At 43.2% G+C, this 18,330-nt stretch overlaps 1 protein-coding gene across 1 annotated transcript; it reads left to right on the forward strand.

The window, feature by feature from the left end:
• The first annotated feature begins 887 nt into the window (after positions 1 to 887).
• Positions 888 to 18,330, forward strand: slc23a3 (solute carrier family 23 member 3). Its single transcript, XM_048240117.1, has 12 exons — positions 888 to 1,301; positions 2,972 to 3,123; positions 3,792 to 3,862; positions 4,595 to 4,668; positions 13,065 to 13,246; positions 14,382 to 14,481; positions 14,761 to 14,980; positions 15,226 to 15,476; positions 15,981 to 16,086; positions 16,422 to 16,589; positions 16,786 to 16,881; positions 17,022 to 18,330. The coding sequence occupies exons 1-12, from the start codon at positions 1,179 to 1,181 to the stop codon at positions 17,171 to 17,173; spliced, it is 1,695 nt and encodes a 564-aa protein (XP_048096074.1). The 5' UTR covers positions 888 to 1,178; the 3' UTR covers positions 17,174 to 18,330.

The raw sequence follows: 18,330 nt of genomic DNA on the forward strand, positions 1-18,330 counted from the left end.
AGCAATCTCAGCGGAGGGGAGGCCCTAACGCTGCAGATAGCAGACAGAGAAAGGCACAGAACACAGTTGCATGTTCAGTGTAGCCATGGGTCTGGTGAATATAGCCTACCGAATGCAGATGGCTACAAGTTCACGCTTTGCCTGGTCTAGACTAGAAGCTTATGTTTTAAAGATTTAGAAGCTGGGCACGTAGCGCTCCAGAATCTTTGGTAGCAACCCCGCCCACTGGTAAAACAAACGTGTTTGTCAGAGAGAAAAAAAAAAAACTGATCATAAAATGTATCACAAAAGGAACGATGGTGTTATAGAAATGTAGCGGAGTAAAAGTACAGATAATTGCTGTAAAATGTAACGAAGTAAAAGTCAAAAGTATGCACTATAAATTCTACTTAAGTAAAGTACAAATACGTGGAAAATGTACTTAAGTACAGTAACGAAGTATTTGTACTTCGTTACATTCCACCACTGCTTTTGGCAGGTGCAGGACAAATGAAGTTACTCAGTGAAAAAATGTAATGTCCGCAACACTGCTTTAAACTCCCCTATTTAATGTATGAAAGGAGGCTAGGCCACATTTCAACCCTATACAACCGACCAACTGACCACATAGATAGCATCTCTTAGCACATTATTGTACCCACATGTCTCGTAATTTCTCAACACCGTCTTTAGTGTTTAACGACCAGAAGCCCCTACTGATCTCTAGCAAAGCCTCTCAAGTTATTGTCTAGTCGGAGCGAGTGAGTGATTGAGTGTAATGATTATGGAGAAGTCTCCTGGTAATCACCAGCCAGCAGACAACTGTTTCACAACCTTGAGCACAAAGGTCAGTGAAGGAGCAGACAGAAGAGGCTAGTGTGAGTGGACTCCTAAACAACAGAGGCGACAGGGCTCAATAACAGATACAGAGAAATGAAATTCTCAGAAATGCTACCAGTCACCTCAGGGTCAGTTACACGTGAGTTTATTCACATGTGTGTGGACTTCATGCACCTAAAAGGAATGGTGACTCTCAAGATGAAGATGTTCCTCAAGTCGTCAACTCTTCTGAGGATCCTTTTGTAAAAAAAAACAAATAAGGGAGTGATTTGGGAAACATCCCCAATTTAGGGAGCAGCAGCTTGCAGAAAAACCAACAAAAAGAAGCAAGCGTGAGATATCAGCAGAGGAAAGGAGAAATGGTTCTTGGCAGGCAGCAAACGGACGCCTCTGTGCAGGACCCCAGAGGCCCCCAGTGGACCGGGAGCCGTAGGGTGGACTGGTGCCCACCACTTGTGCTCAACCTGGCCATGGCGCTACAGGTAGGGCATCATAAAGCATTATGACGAGGTACAATAAGACTGCATTGGCACTACACACTACAGTTTAAGAGTTTGGCAAGCAAGGTATGTTGGTCCCAAAATGAAATTGTGTACTGAAGGTGAAACTGTGTGCTGACACTACAGATGCACTTAGGTTAGGCATTATTTTTCTCACTACAAGGGAGACCACTAAACAGGTCGAGTAGGGAGAGCCACGGTTATGGATCACTGAGAGCAACATTTTTTCAAGAATGGCTAAATAGTTCTGCAGCCCTGCAAATCCTCAAATGAAAAACAAATAAAATTGTTCCTCTCTCTCTCTGATTGGGAGTGTTTAGTGGCGTGCAACATGACTAAGTAGATAGATAGATAGATACATAAATACCTGTAGATGCTTTATTGATCCCCAAGGGGAAATTCAAGAGATTAAAGTTACCATCAGAGGCGGACAGAGTACACAGCTTCATTACTTGAGTAAAAGTACAGATACCCTTTGCTAAATTTTACCCAAGTACAATTAAAAGTACAACAGTCAGATGTCTACTTAAGTAAAAGTACTGAAGTACTTGTTTTTAAAAGTACTTGAGTATCAAGAGTACATTTTCTAAATATTGAATTACTACTGCCACAGTGCTTACATTTATGTACAGAAATGTCCTACATGGAGTTATGAAAAATGTTAATGTTAATACCTTGGAGAATGTAAAAGGAATTGAAAGTAAAATCAAGTCATTTTCATCTTTTTACCATGTTGCCAGGGATGGGCAGTATTTCTAATACATGTATTTAAAATACGAATTTCAAATACAAAATACTATTTTGTAATTGAAACACTTGAAGCGAACACTATCATTAACTTGTTCAGAATATTGAAATAGTCTGGCGAGGTGGGGTCACGGGTTGGCACATTCCCGGGATGGACCTGCTGCGTCTTCATCCATTGTTTTGTCTCTTATCTAAATCTAACCATGGAGTTGACTTTGGCGGAAAGCTGAAGGTGATTGCTGATAGGCTGTCCCAATCAGTGGTGCATGCACAATCCAATCACGTTTGAGAGGGAAACAACAACTTGAGGGTTTCCGAGATTTTTCTTTTTTCCTTTTTTTTTAGAAGTAGTAACAGGTACTCACGGTTATGGATAGAAATGTAGTGGAGTAAAGAGTACAAAATTTGCCTCTCAAATGTACTTGAGTAAAGTCATGAGTACTCCCCAAAATTGATACTCGAGTAAAGTACAGATCCCTCAAAATTGTAATCAAGTACTGTACTCAAGTAAATGTACTCCGTTACTGTCCGGCTCTGGTCACCATGCATGACCTACAGTAGCTGGCATTCCAAGACCAACTTCTGACTTCCTCTCCAGCATTCTTTCCTTCCCCTCACGTTCCACCATAGTCACTCCCTCTCACTCTCTCCATCTCACTGAGAAACTGAGAAGGTTTAGGGGCAGTTACTCTGCAGAATGGTTGAAAGCAGTCCTTTCATGATGTAAACACACTCTTTACAACCACATGCTTATGACTCAACATACGGTATATAGCTCTTTATCCTCTCTTTTTTCAATTTGTCTTTTCTCTATTCCTTTTCTTTCTTTATTCTCTTCATCTAATTCTCTCTTCTTGTTCCCTCCTTCATTCATTGCCGGTGCCCCACTGCCCCCCTCCTCCCAGCATGTGTTAGTGCAGTGTTCGCTGCTGGTGCTGACGGTGGGGATGCTCCAGTGTCGTCTCCAGTGGACGGTGGCCCAGCGGGGTCAGCACCTGGCCTCTCTGCTCTTCTCCTCGGCCCTCGCCACTCTCCTGCACACATGCACGGGCTCCTGGTCAGACACTTTACCTGCGCATGGTGTCATCATCACACTACATCTTAAACATACAGAATCAAACTGGCTTTTCTGTACAGAAATTACTTGTCACTGTGGAACAGGTCTCATTTTTGGTGAAGAATGTTCATACATAGTAATGTCTAGACCTTTAAAGGCACACTATGCAAGATTTTCACCTTTCACCAATTTGATGGTAAACAAACTTGTAATAGGTGAATCGTTCACCTAGCATAGCTATGCAGCATAGACGTAGCAAGTCCCTACCGAGAAAACCAGCCATGCAACTTCCAAGAGTGGCACCCTGCCAAAACTCGCGAGAATCTGAAACATTACCTTGTCTTGACATTACCTTGCCTTGCTGCTATTTACAATAGCAGACTTACATATAAATACATCGCAACTGTAGAGGGAGCTCTAAACTTGCCGTAAATACCTACACCTGCATAGTATACCTTTAAGCCTGTAGCCATTTTGTTGTCCACAACTAGTTGACTACTGCCTACATCACTGTAAACTGATTCTAATAGTCAACTAGTTGACTAACTGATGAATGTCTTAACACTCAAACACATAAACACACATAAACACAAATAAACACACATAAACACAAATAAACACACATAAACACACATTAACACACATAAACACGTGTGATGTTTTCTCAGCTTGCCACTGATGCAGGCTCCGTCCTTGGAGATGCTGGTCCCTGCCCTGGTCCTGCTCTCTGCTAAGACAGGTGAGGGAATTACACCCACACACACAATTACAGGTGAGGGAATTACACACACACACACACACTAATTACAGGTATAAGTATAAATACTCTTTTGATCCCGTGAGGGAAATTTGGTCTCTGCATTTGTCCCAATCCGTGAATTAGTGAAACATACTCAGCACACAGTGAGGTGAAGCACACACTAATCCCAGCGCAGTGAGCTGCCTGCAACAACAGCGGCGCTCGGGGAGCAGTGAGGGGTTAGGTGCCTTGCTCAAGGGAACTTCAGCCGTTACTACTGGTCGGGGTTCGAACCGGCAACCCTCCGGTTAAGTCCGAAGCGCTAACCAGTAGGCCACAGCACACACACACACACACACACACACACACACACACACACACACACACACACACACACACTCACTCACACACACACATACACAAAACACACCATTAGGAAGGAATTACACCCACACCCACACTCACACTAATTACAGGGAGGGTGTTCAAACCATCAGCTGCATCCATGTCATGCAGTCCAGATTTAGAGTAGAAAAAGGATGATTCCCTAAAGCATCATTGTACAACCACCTTGGTAACGATGAGGAAACGTTTTAGCAAAATACATTCTCTCCATCATTTTGTGAGTGTCACTCCACAACAGCATATTGGGGGGGGGCCTGCTGTGAACCACTAACATCACCTTGTCTTTGTTCTCCCAGTGACACACTGTGTGTTTGTGTTGTTCTGTAGGGAACGAAGAGGACTGCAGGGGGCAGTATAGCGAGACGGAGAGGTGTGACGCCCAGGGCAGTGCAGAGAGAGAGGTAGGCCACTCGCCAGGAGCTGTCTGTAGTTCTGAAACCCCCAGATCACCCCTCTCTCCCCACCTCTACTCACACAGCACTCACAGCACTGAGTAGCTCCAGTAGTTCCAGTAGTTACAGTAGTTCAGTAGTTCCAGTAGCTCCAGTAGTTCCAGTAGTTCCAGTAGTTCTAATAGCTCCAGTAGTTCAGTAGCTCCAGTAGTTCCAGTAGTTCTAATAGCTCCAGTAGTTCCAGTAGTTCTAATAGCTCCAGTAGCTCCAGTAGTTCCAGTAGCTCCAGTAGTTCCAGTAGTTCTAATAGCTCCAGTAGTTCCAGTAGCTCCAGTAGTTCCAGTATTTCTAATAGCTCCAGTAGTTCAGTAGCTCCAGTAGTTCAGTAGCTCCAGTAGTTCCAGTAGCTCCAGTAGTTCAGTAGTTCCAGTAGCTCCAGTAGTTCAGTAGTTCCAGTAGTTCAGTAGCTCCAGTAGTTCCAGTAGTTCAGTAGTTCCAGTAGCACACACAAGTATAAATGTGCTATGAATTTACATATAAACACCAACCACCACGCATTTGATGACTTTTTATTGAAAGCAAACGGCATATTTCACATACATGCTTCCAACTGTAGAAGCCGGTAGGCAAAATACTTTTTCCCTCTCAATAGAAGTGATCAAATGCAGTGGGGTGACAAGTTTGGATTTTCATTCATATGCTACCTGCCATCATCTGACTGTTGTCTCTGCACAGCAACTTCCTCTCAATATCAACTAGAGTAATTGTTGGTACCTGTGATCGGGATGGCGTTGCGGTGATGGAAATAGGAGACAGTGGTGATGTTTCTCAAAAATAGCTAGGTTTTATTTCCACCTTAGCAGAGCATGCATGTACCAGTATGGAGAAATCGGAAAATAAAAGAAAAAAACAAACTCCAAATAAAAATCTCAAATCAATCACCACCCTCTTCAATTACTAACTAAACTGCTGCAGATAACAAAATGTAAACTGCTGCAGATAACAAAATGAGTTTTAGGCCTATAAGCAAGAGCAATCACTTGCTCACCTCAGACCATTCTACCTCCTTCTGCCCTCAACCATAGTCCCACCAGAGAATTTAACTCTGCCGACTAAACCAATGCACAATCAATCAATCAATCAACTAACAAAACGCATCTTCTCTATATAAATATCCAATAATACATTCCATACCATAAAACCCACTGTTTCATAACAAGGCAATCCTATTATCTAATTTCATAACCTAATACATACAGTAGCATACATAACCAGAACGTCCCAAACATCCCTCTTGTCCTGCACACTTGACCTCTGCTTGTGCAGTACGTCACACTCCACGAACGTATAATGTTCCTTGCAACTTTCCGTCGGGTCTTTTCTCAGTCCCCAGACTAGGGATGGGCAGAACGAGGCTTTGTGAAACAACTAAATGTTCGAAGCAATTGCGCCGGAATTGTGTCGAGGCTTCGAAACAATCCGACACACGTAACTCCATGGTGACATCTAGTGGCCAGTTTTGCGAACATCACATTTTGACCGTGAAGCACAACTGCTTCAGACGAAGAATATAAATAGCCAACATGGAATGCAAGATTACGTCCATAGCCACATGGTTCAGTGGTTAACACACTTGCATTTGGCCGGAGCGGCCGGTGTTCGACTCCGTGCTGGTGCTTAAAAAGTTCAGACTAGTATGCCTTCAGTAACTAGAACATTTTTATATCTGCCAGTTACAGATGTTTTGTTATTTCAGTTTCATAGTACATTATCCTATGGAATATGCTGGAGAGGAAAATGCTACAATGGTTTTAAAATGTAGCCCAGGGTTTTTTTTGGGAACATGTTGTAGGGAAATAAAGGATACATGAATGAAGCAGGTTAGACTAATCAGGTTCAACATGGGAGAAATAAACAACACATTTTTTGTATGTCAACATCATTTTTTATTTAGGAATAACAGTTGTTCCGCCGTCTTGGCATTTAATCTGTTTCTTGTTTTTGAATAAACCTCCCCAGCCTTGGAAAAAATTCTTTCATAAGGCACACTTGTTGCTGGCATGCACAAATATTTTTTTGCCATCACACTTAGGTTTGGATAAACCACTCTCCTCTCCTGCCAGTATTTCAAAGGGTCACTAAACTATATCTATCTAAACTATCGCTCACTGTCGGTCTCTAGCCTGTTAATTAATCTATATCACTAACCTACCAATCACAAGAATGCACTATCAATCGCTATATGTCGCTATATCTCTCAAAATCTCTCTCCTCACAAAAAACCCACAAAGATAGGATGTGTTTGAATGACTTTTAAGCATTCTGGGACTTTGTCATTTAGATCAAACAGGTGTTTACTCGGGTAATTGGCTCGCACGGTAAGTGTGCCACCTGTCCAAACCAAATTGAAACACAACGAAGCCTCACTTAGCCATGGTCATGTGACATGGGCGTTTTGAACCACACTTCAAAACACTTTTCGAAACACTTGCGTTTTGGAAGCTCGACACTGTCAGCTTCGAGCGTCACATCCCTACCCCAGACCAGGAAGCGCTATTGTCCGACACAATGAAAAATTTGCTGAATGTCCGTGTTCCCTCAACCTTCAGTTGGCCACCCTGAATGTAAGGCTCTTAACTAATATTGTCCCGTATGCATTTTGGTGTTACCGTTGCAACCATGCTGGATGCCGTTCATGTTCGTGTGTGCAAATAAAGTGTGTTTGTAAATCACGTTGTCCGTTCTTTGTGTTTAGCTCCCGTATGAAATAAACTGTAGCCGTCAACGGGCAACCGCACCGTTACAGTACCATAAAGCCTCTAGCATAAAGTCAACTAGAAAATGTAATTTCAGGGAATTACGAGTGCATGAAAATGAAGCTAGGACAGACATAGCATATCTTAATAAAAAGTTGATTGAGTTTAGACGTAGACAGTTTAAAAGTTGAATGTAGATAGTTTAACAGTTGTTAATAGACAGATAGTTTAATAGACATAGTTTAATGAATGTTGAAAGATTAAAAGTTATATGTAGATAGTTAAAAGGTTGTTGACATACTGATAGTTTAATGTGTGTTGGTAGACAAATAGTTAAAAGGCTCTATATAGGTGGATAGTTGACGATAACTGACAGTTGGAATGGCTCTAATGTTAGGTAGCAGTTATGACCAAGTTACTTTGTAAACTTAGCTCATGTTTTCTAGCAGTTTTGGAAAACATGTTAACTATGTTAACATGCTAACTATGCTAACCATGTGACTTAGCTAACTTAGCTAATAATTTTTAGCAGTTATGCTAAAATGCTAACTATGCTAACCATATTACTTAGCTAACTTAAGCCTAAAGTATGGTCCCGCGTCTGCGTCCCCACAAGACGCCGCACTGGTGAGCGTGACGAGAATTTGCGTCATTTTTACAGCATCTCGCCGCGCCTTTGAGTCGACTGAAATTTAAGACCCGGCGTCAAAGTGGACAGCGTAGACTGGCGCGATGTGTGAAACGGAACTGCTGTAAACACTCCCCTCCAGTAGGTGGACCACATAGAAGAACAACACTTAAACGTAGAAACAAACCTAGACAGAAGAAGACTTGTTTGGTTACCATAACGACGATGGAACAGAGCCTGTCCTCAGCTTGCCTGGCTTTGAGTTACGTGGAGACACCACGACATGGAGTCAACTTCTACCGATGTAAAGCCACAATCCACAGATACATTCTTTAACATTATATTTAACGGTCACTTTACCATCTATGGTGTAGAACCCAAAGTATTTCAAGACACCACATTTTAGATGAGTTGGGGACGTAATTATCTGTCTGCTGGCCGTTCTGTGCGTTACCTTTGATTGTCTAAAACAGGGTGGCTGCATGGGCTCATTGTGGCTACTGGCTATTATATTGGCTTGATTTGGTCATGAGCCCTGGATCATATAGCACTGAATGAGATGGTAAACAATAAAATAAAACTAATCATAGACAGTGACAGCCTTACTCCATGCATGGAGAGCTGACATGACTTCGGATTAAATGCATCTTTTAAAAATGAGCGTATGCTGAAATCAAATCGCAAAACCCAGAGCCAATTAAAGGTATCTATCTACAACGCCAGGCTTAAAACCCATGTAACACTTGCTGATCGAGATGCATTCTCGCCTGTTCCTTATATAATGCGTTATCAATAGTGATTATAATAATAAAGGGAATGTAGCCTACCTCTCCCAGGTGCAATCATTATGACCTAGCCTACTCCTGAACAATGCTGAACTCAAATCAAACTCGCCTGTCAACACCGAAATGCGCTACACAGCACTAAAACCTAATAGTTTATTTATAGTTCGACCACGGATATTTCACGCCATGTTCGAATAAAAGTGACAGCCCTACTCCCTGCATAGAGAGCTGACATGACTTCGATTAAATGCATCTTTTAAAAATGAGCTGTGATGCTGAAATCAAATCGCAAAACCCAGAGCCAATTAAAGGTATCTATCTACAACGCCAGGCTAAACCCAGTAACACTTGCTGATCGAGATGCATTCTCGCCTGTTCCTTATATAATGCTATCAATAGTGATTATAATAATAAAGGGAATGTAGCCTACCTCTCCCAGGTGCAATCATTATCACCTAGCCTACCCTGAACAATGCTGAACTCAATCTCGAAACTCGCCTGTCAACACCGGATAATGTTATCATAATAATAATTGAAGGAATAACCTAGGCTACCGCCGCTCTAAATACACCCATTATCACAGTGAGACATACATTATGAACACAAATAGTTACTTCAAAACTTTTATTGACACGCCATATTTACAGGTTTTGGTTCATACTTTTTGGTATGAGGCAGGTGTGAAGACTCAATACAAATTTAATTGAGGACATCTGTATGCGCACAACTCTTTCTTACCATGACACTGCTGCATGTGTTCAGAAAAATGTCTTTACTTTGTATCGCGACCAATATTGCTGCCCTCGCAGCACCGAAGTCACTTAGCTACAGGCTAAGTAGCCTAATAAGCAAGTAGGCTAAGCTAGTCTCTCAGCTATACCAACAGGTGTGCTGTGTGTGTTCTGGTGGATGATAAATGGAGCGATGCGATGGGCCAGCTTATCAAACTTCCCAGCAGACAGGTGAACGTGCTCGTGGTGCTTTTTCCTTCATCAGCTCTTCCTTCGCTTAGTGCTTTCGACATCCCAAGTTCTTATTTTCTTCAGGCGTTTCAGGCTTCTTTTGGTGGTTGTGTCCTACTTTCAGGCTCGACGCATCGCCCCAGTTGGTGGGGCAGAGTATCACAGTTAATCCAGAGCGCAGGCGCTAACCTTAACAATTTAACGCTACATTCAGGACAGCAGAAATTGGAGTATGCTTCACGTCCACGGCAAAAATGACGCACGTCTTGGACACGTGCAAATGTGACACAGGACCATGCCAGAGCCTTTAGCTAATCATTTGTAGCAGTTTTACTAAAAATGCTAACATGCTAACAATGTTAACATGCTAACTATGCTAACCATGTGACTCAGCTAACTTAGCTAATCATTTTTAGCAGTTATGCTAAAATGTTAATTATGCTAAAATGCTAATGATGCTAACTAGCTAGTGAGGACTTTTATTTTGAAACAGTTGAAGGCAGAGGATACTTGAAGGCTAAAATGATTAGCTAAGTTAGCTAAGTCACATGGTTAGCATAGTTAGCATGTTAACATTGTTAGCATTTTTTCAAAACTGCTAGAAAACATGAGCTAAGTTAACTAAGTAACTTGATCAAAATAATTAGCTTTGTTAGCATAACTGCTACCAAACATTAGAGCCATTCCAACTGTCAGTCATCGTCAACTATCTACCTTGGTGTCCACATTACTGAAGACTTAACATGGACTGTTAACACTCAATATGTTCTGAAGAAGTCCAGACAACGACTCTACTTCCTTCGTCAGCTAAGGAAATTCAAAGTTTCTACATCCATCATGAAGGCCTTCTACACTTCAGCGGTTGAGAGTGTTCTAACTGGTAGCATCATCACCTGGTATGGGAACTCCACAGTTAGAGATTGTAGTACTCTGCAGAGAGTAGTGCGCTCAGCTGAACGTACTATAAGAACTCAACTCCCTGCTCTACAAGATATCTATTCCAGAAGAGTACTCCTAAGAGCCCAAAAGATTCTGAAGGACTCTTCTCATCCTAACAATGGATTATTCCTACCGCTGAAATCAAGAAGACGCCTTATGTAGTCACAAAGCCAGAACTGAGAGACTCAGGAGAAGTTTTTATCCCCAGGCCATCCGAACTCTGAACTCACACTATACTGACTTTGCACACATTCACTCCTCAGCACTCTCAAACATTTCCCAACTCTGAACTCACACTATACTGACTTTGCACTCATTCACTCCTCAGCACTCATGACCCCCACCCCCCCACACACACACACACACACCTACATGACTTTTAGCACTTTTACATCCCTCTCCCTATGCTCCCTACAGACCTTTTATTCATTTTCTTATTTCATCACACGTGAAAACACACACACACACACACACACACACACACACACACACACACACACACATACACACACACACACGTGATCTGACTTTCTCCAACTTTTGCACATCTCCATAGAACTTTTTTTTTTATTTATTATTTTTGATTTCTTCTCCATCTATCTACCCATGTCCTTGATTGCCTAGCCTTTCTGCCCCTTCCCCACCCCCGCCCCCATCCCCAACACACACACAAAAAACACACACACACTTACATCATCACTGTCATCACCTCACATACATACAGCACACTGCTTGCTACAGTAAGCCTCCTCTACATACTTGCTGCACACTGCCCCCCTCCCTACATCCACAGCACATTGTCTTCTGTGGATCTTCTCCAACACACATCCTCTACATACTTACAGCACACTGCCCCCACCTACCCACACACACACACCACACACACACAGTCACTGCTCCACTCCCTTCCGCCCACACACACATCTTCACTGTCATCACTCACATACATCATACATACAGTACTCTGCAATAGTAAGTCCCTTCACCATACTTGCAGTACACTCCCCAATACACAGCACATTGTCTCATGAGGAAGCTTCCCAACACACATATTGCACACTGCCCTCTCCCCACATACACAGCACACTATCCCATCTCCCCTGTCATCCCCCAACACACACACCAAGACCCTGGCAGTTGGGTTAGCCCCTTGAGTCGTGGATCTGCCCAAGGTTTCTTCCTTGGTAAGGGAGTTTTTCCTGCCCCTGTTGCCTTGGGTGCTCCTTTGTTGGTGCCCCCCACCCAATCCCAATCCTCCCCCACCTTTCTTATGCAGCCCTTGCCACTTAATCTACTAAACCCCTTCTACTGCACTTTTTACCCCCCCTCCCCCATAAATGCACAAATAGGCTGACACCAGACATAATTTCACTGCATTTCTTACTTCCAGTAACTATATGCATGTGACAATAAACTTCCTTGTATCCTTGTATCCTTGTATATAGAGCCTTTAAACTATTTGTCTACCAACACGCATTAAACTATCAGTATGTCAACAACCTTTTAACTGTCTACATATAACTTTTAAACTTTCAACATTCATTAAACTATCTGTCTATTAAACTATCTGTCTATTAACAACTGTTAAACTATCTACATTCAACTTTTAAACTGTCTATGTCTAAACTATCAACTTTTTATTAAGCTTTGCTATGTCTGTCCTAGCTTCATTTTCATGCACTCGTAATTCCCTGGAATTACATTTTCTAGTTGCTATTGTGATGTCATAATCTAATGTTAAATCAATGGGGAGATTTTAGTAGTTTTTAATTAATAGTTTAAAAAGTATAAAAGTTAGAAAGTTAAAAAATACATAGCTGAAGTCACATAAGTAAGACCTACAGTATAGCTAACCAGTTTGAATGAAGTTTCTCGCTAAACAGTTGAAGCTGTATTAAACGCACAAAAAGCGTTAGAAGAAGAATAAGAAGAAGAAATCGGATAACAATAGAGCACTCAAATGAGAATAGCATGCACATGCAGACACATTTACACACACACACACACACACACACACACACACACACACACAGGGATACTGCACAAATACACTGAACAAATACACTGAACACTGTGTGTGTGTGTGTGTGTGTGTGTGTGTGTGTGTGTGTGAAATATGTGAATCTTGGCGTGCATGTGTATGTGTGTGTGTGCATGTGTGTGTGTGCGCGCGTGTGTGTGTGTGTGCGTGCGCGTGTTTGTGTGTGTGCGTGCATGTGTGTGTGTGTGTGCACGCGTGTGTGTGTGTGTGTGCGCGTATGTGTGTGTGTGTGTGCGTGTGGCGTGTGTGTGTGTGTGCGTGCACGCATGTGTGTGTGTGTGTGCCTGTGCTCAGCTCCAGGGCATGGTGGTGGTAGCTGGACTGCTGCAGGTGTGTGTGGGGGTGTGTGGGCTGGGCGGTGTGTGTCTGCGGCGCTGTGGACCGTTGGTGCTGGCTCCGCTGCTGTGCGTGCTCGGCCTGTCCATCTACAGGGAGGCCGCGCTGCTGTGCTCTGACCACTGGGGATTCGCAGCTCTGTGAGTGGACGCACACACACACACACACACACACACACACGTCCCTCTGTCATGTTTGTGAGTGGACGCACTCACACGTCCCTCTGCAATGTTTGTTGAAGACACATGAACTCACTTGTTGACATTTACAGTGCTTTGGCCTGTAAGCTGACCTTAGAGTTAAGCACCTAAGTCTCTTTACCCCTGATGGTTGTATCTGATTAATTGTGTCTTTTTAAAAGTCAGTGTCTTGATGTATTTTTAAATTGTGGAATGGCAAAGAAGTGACATTGTGTTAGATTTCTTTGTCTTATTATTATTATTCATATTTTGCAAACTACTGTATGTACTGTTCTGCAAACTGTTTGAGGTGGAGAATGTGCTTAAAGTTGTGCAGATCTAGGCAGATGGTTTGCTCCTTAAATAACTCCACTTACTGTGGAATACTTTTGATTTTAGTGTTTAAGCGATAGAAAAAACTGTCATTGTGTTAAAGTGTGTGTGTGTGTGTGTGTGTTTCTGTCTGAAGGGCAGTATTCCTCATGGTGTGTGTGTGTGTGTGTGTGTGTGTGTTTCTGTCTAAAGGGCAGTATTCCTCATGGTGTGTGTGTGTGTGTGTGTGTGTGTGTGTGTTTGTGTCTGAAGGGCAGTATTCCTCATGGTGTGTGTGTGTGTGTGTTTCTGTCTGAAGGGCAGTATTCCTCATGGTGTGTGTGTGTGTGTGTGTGTTTCTGTCTAAAGGGCAGTATTCCTCATGGTGTGTGTGTGTGTGTGTTTCTGTCTAAAGGGCAGTATTCCTCATGGTGTGTGTGTGTGTGTGTGTGTTTCTGTCTAAAGGGCAGTATTCCTCATGGTGTGTGTGTGTGTGTGTGTGTGTGTGTGTGTGTGTGTGTGTGTGTGTGTGTGTGTGTGTGTGTGTGTGTCTGAAGGGCAGTATTCATCATGGTGTGTGTGTGTGTGTTTCTGTCTAAAGGGCAGTATTCCTCATGGTGTGTGTGTTGTGTGTGTGTGTTTCTGTCTAAAGGGCAGTATTCCTCATGGTGTGTGTGTGTGTGTGTTTCTGTCTAAAGGGCAGTATTCCTCATGGTGTGTGTGTGTGTGTGTGTGTGTGTGTGTGTGTGTGTGTGTGTGTGTGTGTGTGTGTTTCTGTCTAAAGGGCAGTATTCCTCATGGTGATTCTCTCTCAGCATCTGCGTTCCGTCTCCTTCTCTGCCCTTCCTGATTTTGTACAATTCCCATTCTATAGCATGTTGTCTGTAAGTACACACATACACACGCACACACACGCACACACACACACACACACACACACACACACACACACACACACACACATCCTCATTATCATGTAAACACTGGCTTACACAGAAATGCTCTTCTAGAGATTAATAATTTTACTGTATATATTTGTTGTATATGCATGCATACTGTATGTGTGTGTGTGCCTGTTTGTGTGTGTGTGTGTGTGTATCACTGTGTGTGTGTACATGTGTGTGTGTGTATTTGTGTGTGTGTGTGCGTGTGTGAACAAGTAGGTGCTGCTCCCCGTGCTGATTGTGTGGGGTGTGTGTGTTCTGCTGGAGTTCTCGGGGCATTTGCAGCTTCATACACTCTCTGACCTGTTACCTGACCCGGGAGTCCAAAACGAGACCGCTCCACGCCTGCTCAACGACACACACACACACACAGTTCTCTCCTCAGGACCATCTCTCAAACACTCCGGAACACTTCCCTGGATCAGCCTCCCACACACAGGTGTGTGTGTGTGTGTGTGTGTGTGTGTGTGTGTGTGTGTGCCTCTCTCTCGATATTTATGTATATGTGTTTGTGTGCCTCCTGATAAGGATGCCCAGTTATATGTATCTCTCCATTTCATCTTTCTCTCACACACACTGTGTGTGTGTGTTTATGTCTGTGTACCTCTTTATCTTCACGTGTGTGCATGATTGTGTGTGTGTGTGTGTGTGTGTTCCTCTTCTCCCTCATGCGTGTAAGTGCAGGCGTGTGGCGCCCCCTGCTGTCTGGACGTGCTACTGCAGCTGGTGTGGCGGCGGCACTGGGCTCCTGTTGCAGCTCCATGGCCGTGTACTGCCTGAGCTCTCGGTTCCTGGGGGCCCCTCAGCCCCCCGCGCACGCCTGCAACCGCGGCCTCCTCTCCGAGGGCCTCGCCACCCTGACCTCTGCCCTGCTGGGGTCAACGCTAGGGGTCGTCAGCAGCACGGCCAATGTCTGCACCCTCGAGCTGAGCCAGGTGAGGGCACTGGAGTTAACTCAGAGGCCGTTGGGGTCAAGTCCAGGGATCACCTCTCTTTAATCTTGTTCACTCATAAATGCACAAAAATACTGTCACTATTTCCAGTCCTTTGCCAAATGGCACTCATTATACCAAGGCACCATTCCATGACAAGCTCAAGTCAAGGCAGTTTTATTTTCATACATAAGTCAACTCAATGTGCTTTACGTAATCCGAAAACAGAAAATAGCAGATAATAATAAATGAAAGCATGAGGGACAAATAAAAATAGAAATATTAAATAGAAATAGAAATAGAAATATTAAGAAGACAAAAGGCTCAGGTAAATAAATAACTAATACCTGAACACTCAAGTTAAACTAGGAATGGAATTGTTTTTTTTTTTGCACAATGAACGCACAACTAGAGTACTGTGAGGAGCAACTCACATTTGATTAAAGGTGTTCTGGATTAGAATCACGGACCGCACCTTTAACAGCCACCATCTCTGTCTCCTCTCAGTGTGGCTCTAGGAGGACGGTGCAGCTGGCGGCCATCTTGGGACTGCTGTTGGGACTGTCCCCCAGACTAACAGTCCTCCTGTCCTCCATCCCACTCGTCATTTATGGTGATTCTCCTCTCTCTCTCTCTCTCTTTCTGTCCCTCTCTCTCTGTCTCCCCCCCCCCACTGGTAATTTATGGTGATTCTCTCTCTCTCTCTCTCTCTTTCTTTCATCTGGATAGCTCTCCAAAGGTGTGGCAGTTTACTAAGGCAACAGTATAGGCTACTGCAATATGTCATTTTTAAGGCATATTGCTGAGGAAAAGAGCAGAAAATTCACAAAGCATGCTTACAACAGAAGTTTAGCAGCTAATCTCACTCTTCAAAACACCCTTCTGCTCGTTTGATTGGCAGCTTCCACACTAGCTGCTAACATGCTACCTGATGATTACCTCTCCTAGGTGCTATTCTGTGTGTGACCTATGCTGTTGCCACAGCAACAGGGGTGACATATTTCCAGTACGGGCACATGGACTCTGGACGGAACATCTTCAACATCGGGTTCACCACGTTCATGGCCCTGGTTCTACCACGCTGGTTCCGTCTACAACCTGACGTTCTGTCTATAGGTACCTCCTTCTTCTTGTCTATAGCTAAAAATGGAAAACAAATCTCTTGGTTTTGTGATTTTTGTGAAACTGACTTTGTGAGTTTGTAAACATGCTCATTCATGTGTGTGTGTGTGTGTGTGTGTGTGTGTGTGTGTGTGTGTGTGTGTGTGTGTGTGTGTGTGTGTGCGTGCGTGCGTGCGTGTCCATGTTTCAGGGCAGTCAAGTGCTAATGTGTTCCTGCTGTCCGTGCTGACCTCACCCATGTTGCTGATCTTCCTCATGGCCTTCCTCCTGGAGAACTCTGTCTCTGGTAAACACTACTCCCATCTCTGCCTCTCATCTGGCTTCATGGATATCCTGTACTGTATGTCTCAAAGCAACACAATGCACTTCTTATACTTAAAATAATGCCTTCAAACTAATTCTAGTGCTACACCATGCGGCCCACAGGTAGTCTAGCAGAGAGAGGCCTGACCAGGGTGGAGGGAAAGAGGGGGGAAACTGTGCTTGTCCTCTCCGACGGGAGACAGAACCACGACGAGAGAGACGCCACGTATGAACCTCCCTATGTGGTCAGGAGACTGCTGGCGATGCCTACCTGAGGGTCGTCCCTTTCTATGCCTGCAGGCTCCCAGACAGACAAGAAGTGGCCACACCCATGCAGGAAATGACTAATTTACTGGCTGTGTGATGATGTAATGGGAAGATGGTATGGGGAGGGGCTTTTAAGGGAGAAAGACAACTGTAAGATAGAGAAGTGTGGAAGAAACAGAAATGTAAGTGCATTACTGTGAGCCTCTGTATGAACGGAAGTGCATTACTGTGAGCCTCTGTATGAACGGAAGTGCATTACTGTGAGCCTCTGTATGAACGGAAACACAGGTATTCAACAGTATGCATACATTAGAGGGGTGGGGGGTGGTAAATGTTCTTGTGCAGAAGATATCTATTATTTATTATTCTCAGATCCATCCAAGCTTGAAGTAGCTGGGTTTCCCATTAGCCAATCAACAAAGCAGATTTATAGATGTTTCTTTTTATTTATTTCTTTATACATTTCTTAAATGTTCATCTAACCCCCCACGAGTATAGCCTGCAGAACTAAGCAATGCCTAATGGAACTCACATGAAAATAAAATCAAGTCTCAGTGTGCAGTACAACACTTGTTAACTCACCATCTACATGCTCACATATTTTTTCTTTCTTTCTTTCTTTCTTTCTTTATTTTGTTGTCTTTATAGTTTCTTCCCTGTTGTGTAGATTCTATGTTGTAAATTCTGCTCAAACAAGCCAACACATCTCAGTCACTTTGTTACAATACTATGCTAATCAGAAGGTGACCCAAGCCTGCATGGGGGAACTTGGACATGCTGTATCACCCTATGGCCAGAAGATGGCAATAATGAGTGAGAAAGTAATGATTTTAGGAGGACTACTACACACATATAGAATAATGAAAAACTGTGTTCCCCTGGACATTCTAACATTTAGTTTCTAGGCCAAAACACTTTTGTCTAATTCAGTGAATTTGGGTGCACGCAAACAAAGGGACATAAACTTATATTTCAAAGGACAGTGTAACAGCAATGAAAAAGGTGGTTTTAACAGTTGAGTATGGTGTAACATTACGTGAAGATCCTGAGTTGCTTTGTCACTATAAAAAGTGCAGTTCCTAATTCACTGTTTGCAAATAACTGTGTTTATAGATATGTGTCTATGTAGAAATACTTTACTTGCAAATAGAAACACCAAACGCTT

The sequence above is a fragment of the Alosa alosa genome, chromosome 3 (assembly GCF_017589495.1).
Source record: "Alosa alosa isolate M-15738 ecotype Scorff River chromosome 3, AALO_Geno_1.1, whole genome shotgun sequence".
Classification (NCBI taxonomy): Eukaryota; Metazoa; Chordata; class Actinopteri; order Clupeiformes; family Clupeidae; genus Alosa; species Alosa alosa.

Coding starts and splice junctions, on each gene's coding strand:
- slc23a3 (XM_048240117.1), top strand. CDS start 1,179: ATGGTTCTTGGCAGGCAGCAAACGGACGCCTCTGTGCAGGACCCCAGA. Junction 3,124..3,791: donor CACACATGCACGGGCTCCTG/GTCAGACACTTT, acceptor ATGTTTTCTCAG/CTTGCCACTGATGCAGGCTC. Junction 14,981..15,225: donor GATCAGCCTCCCACACACAG/GTGTGTGTGTGT, acceptor GTGTAAGTGCAG/GCGTGTGGCGCCCCCTGCTG.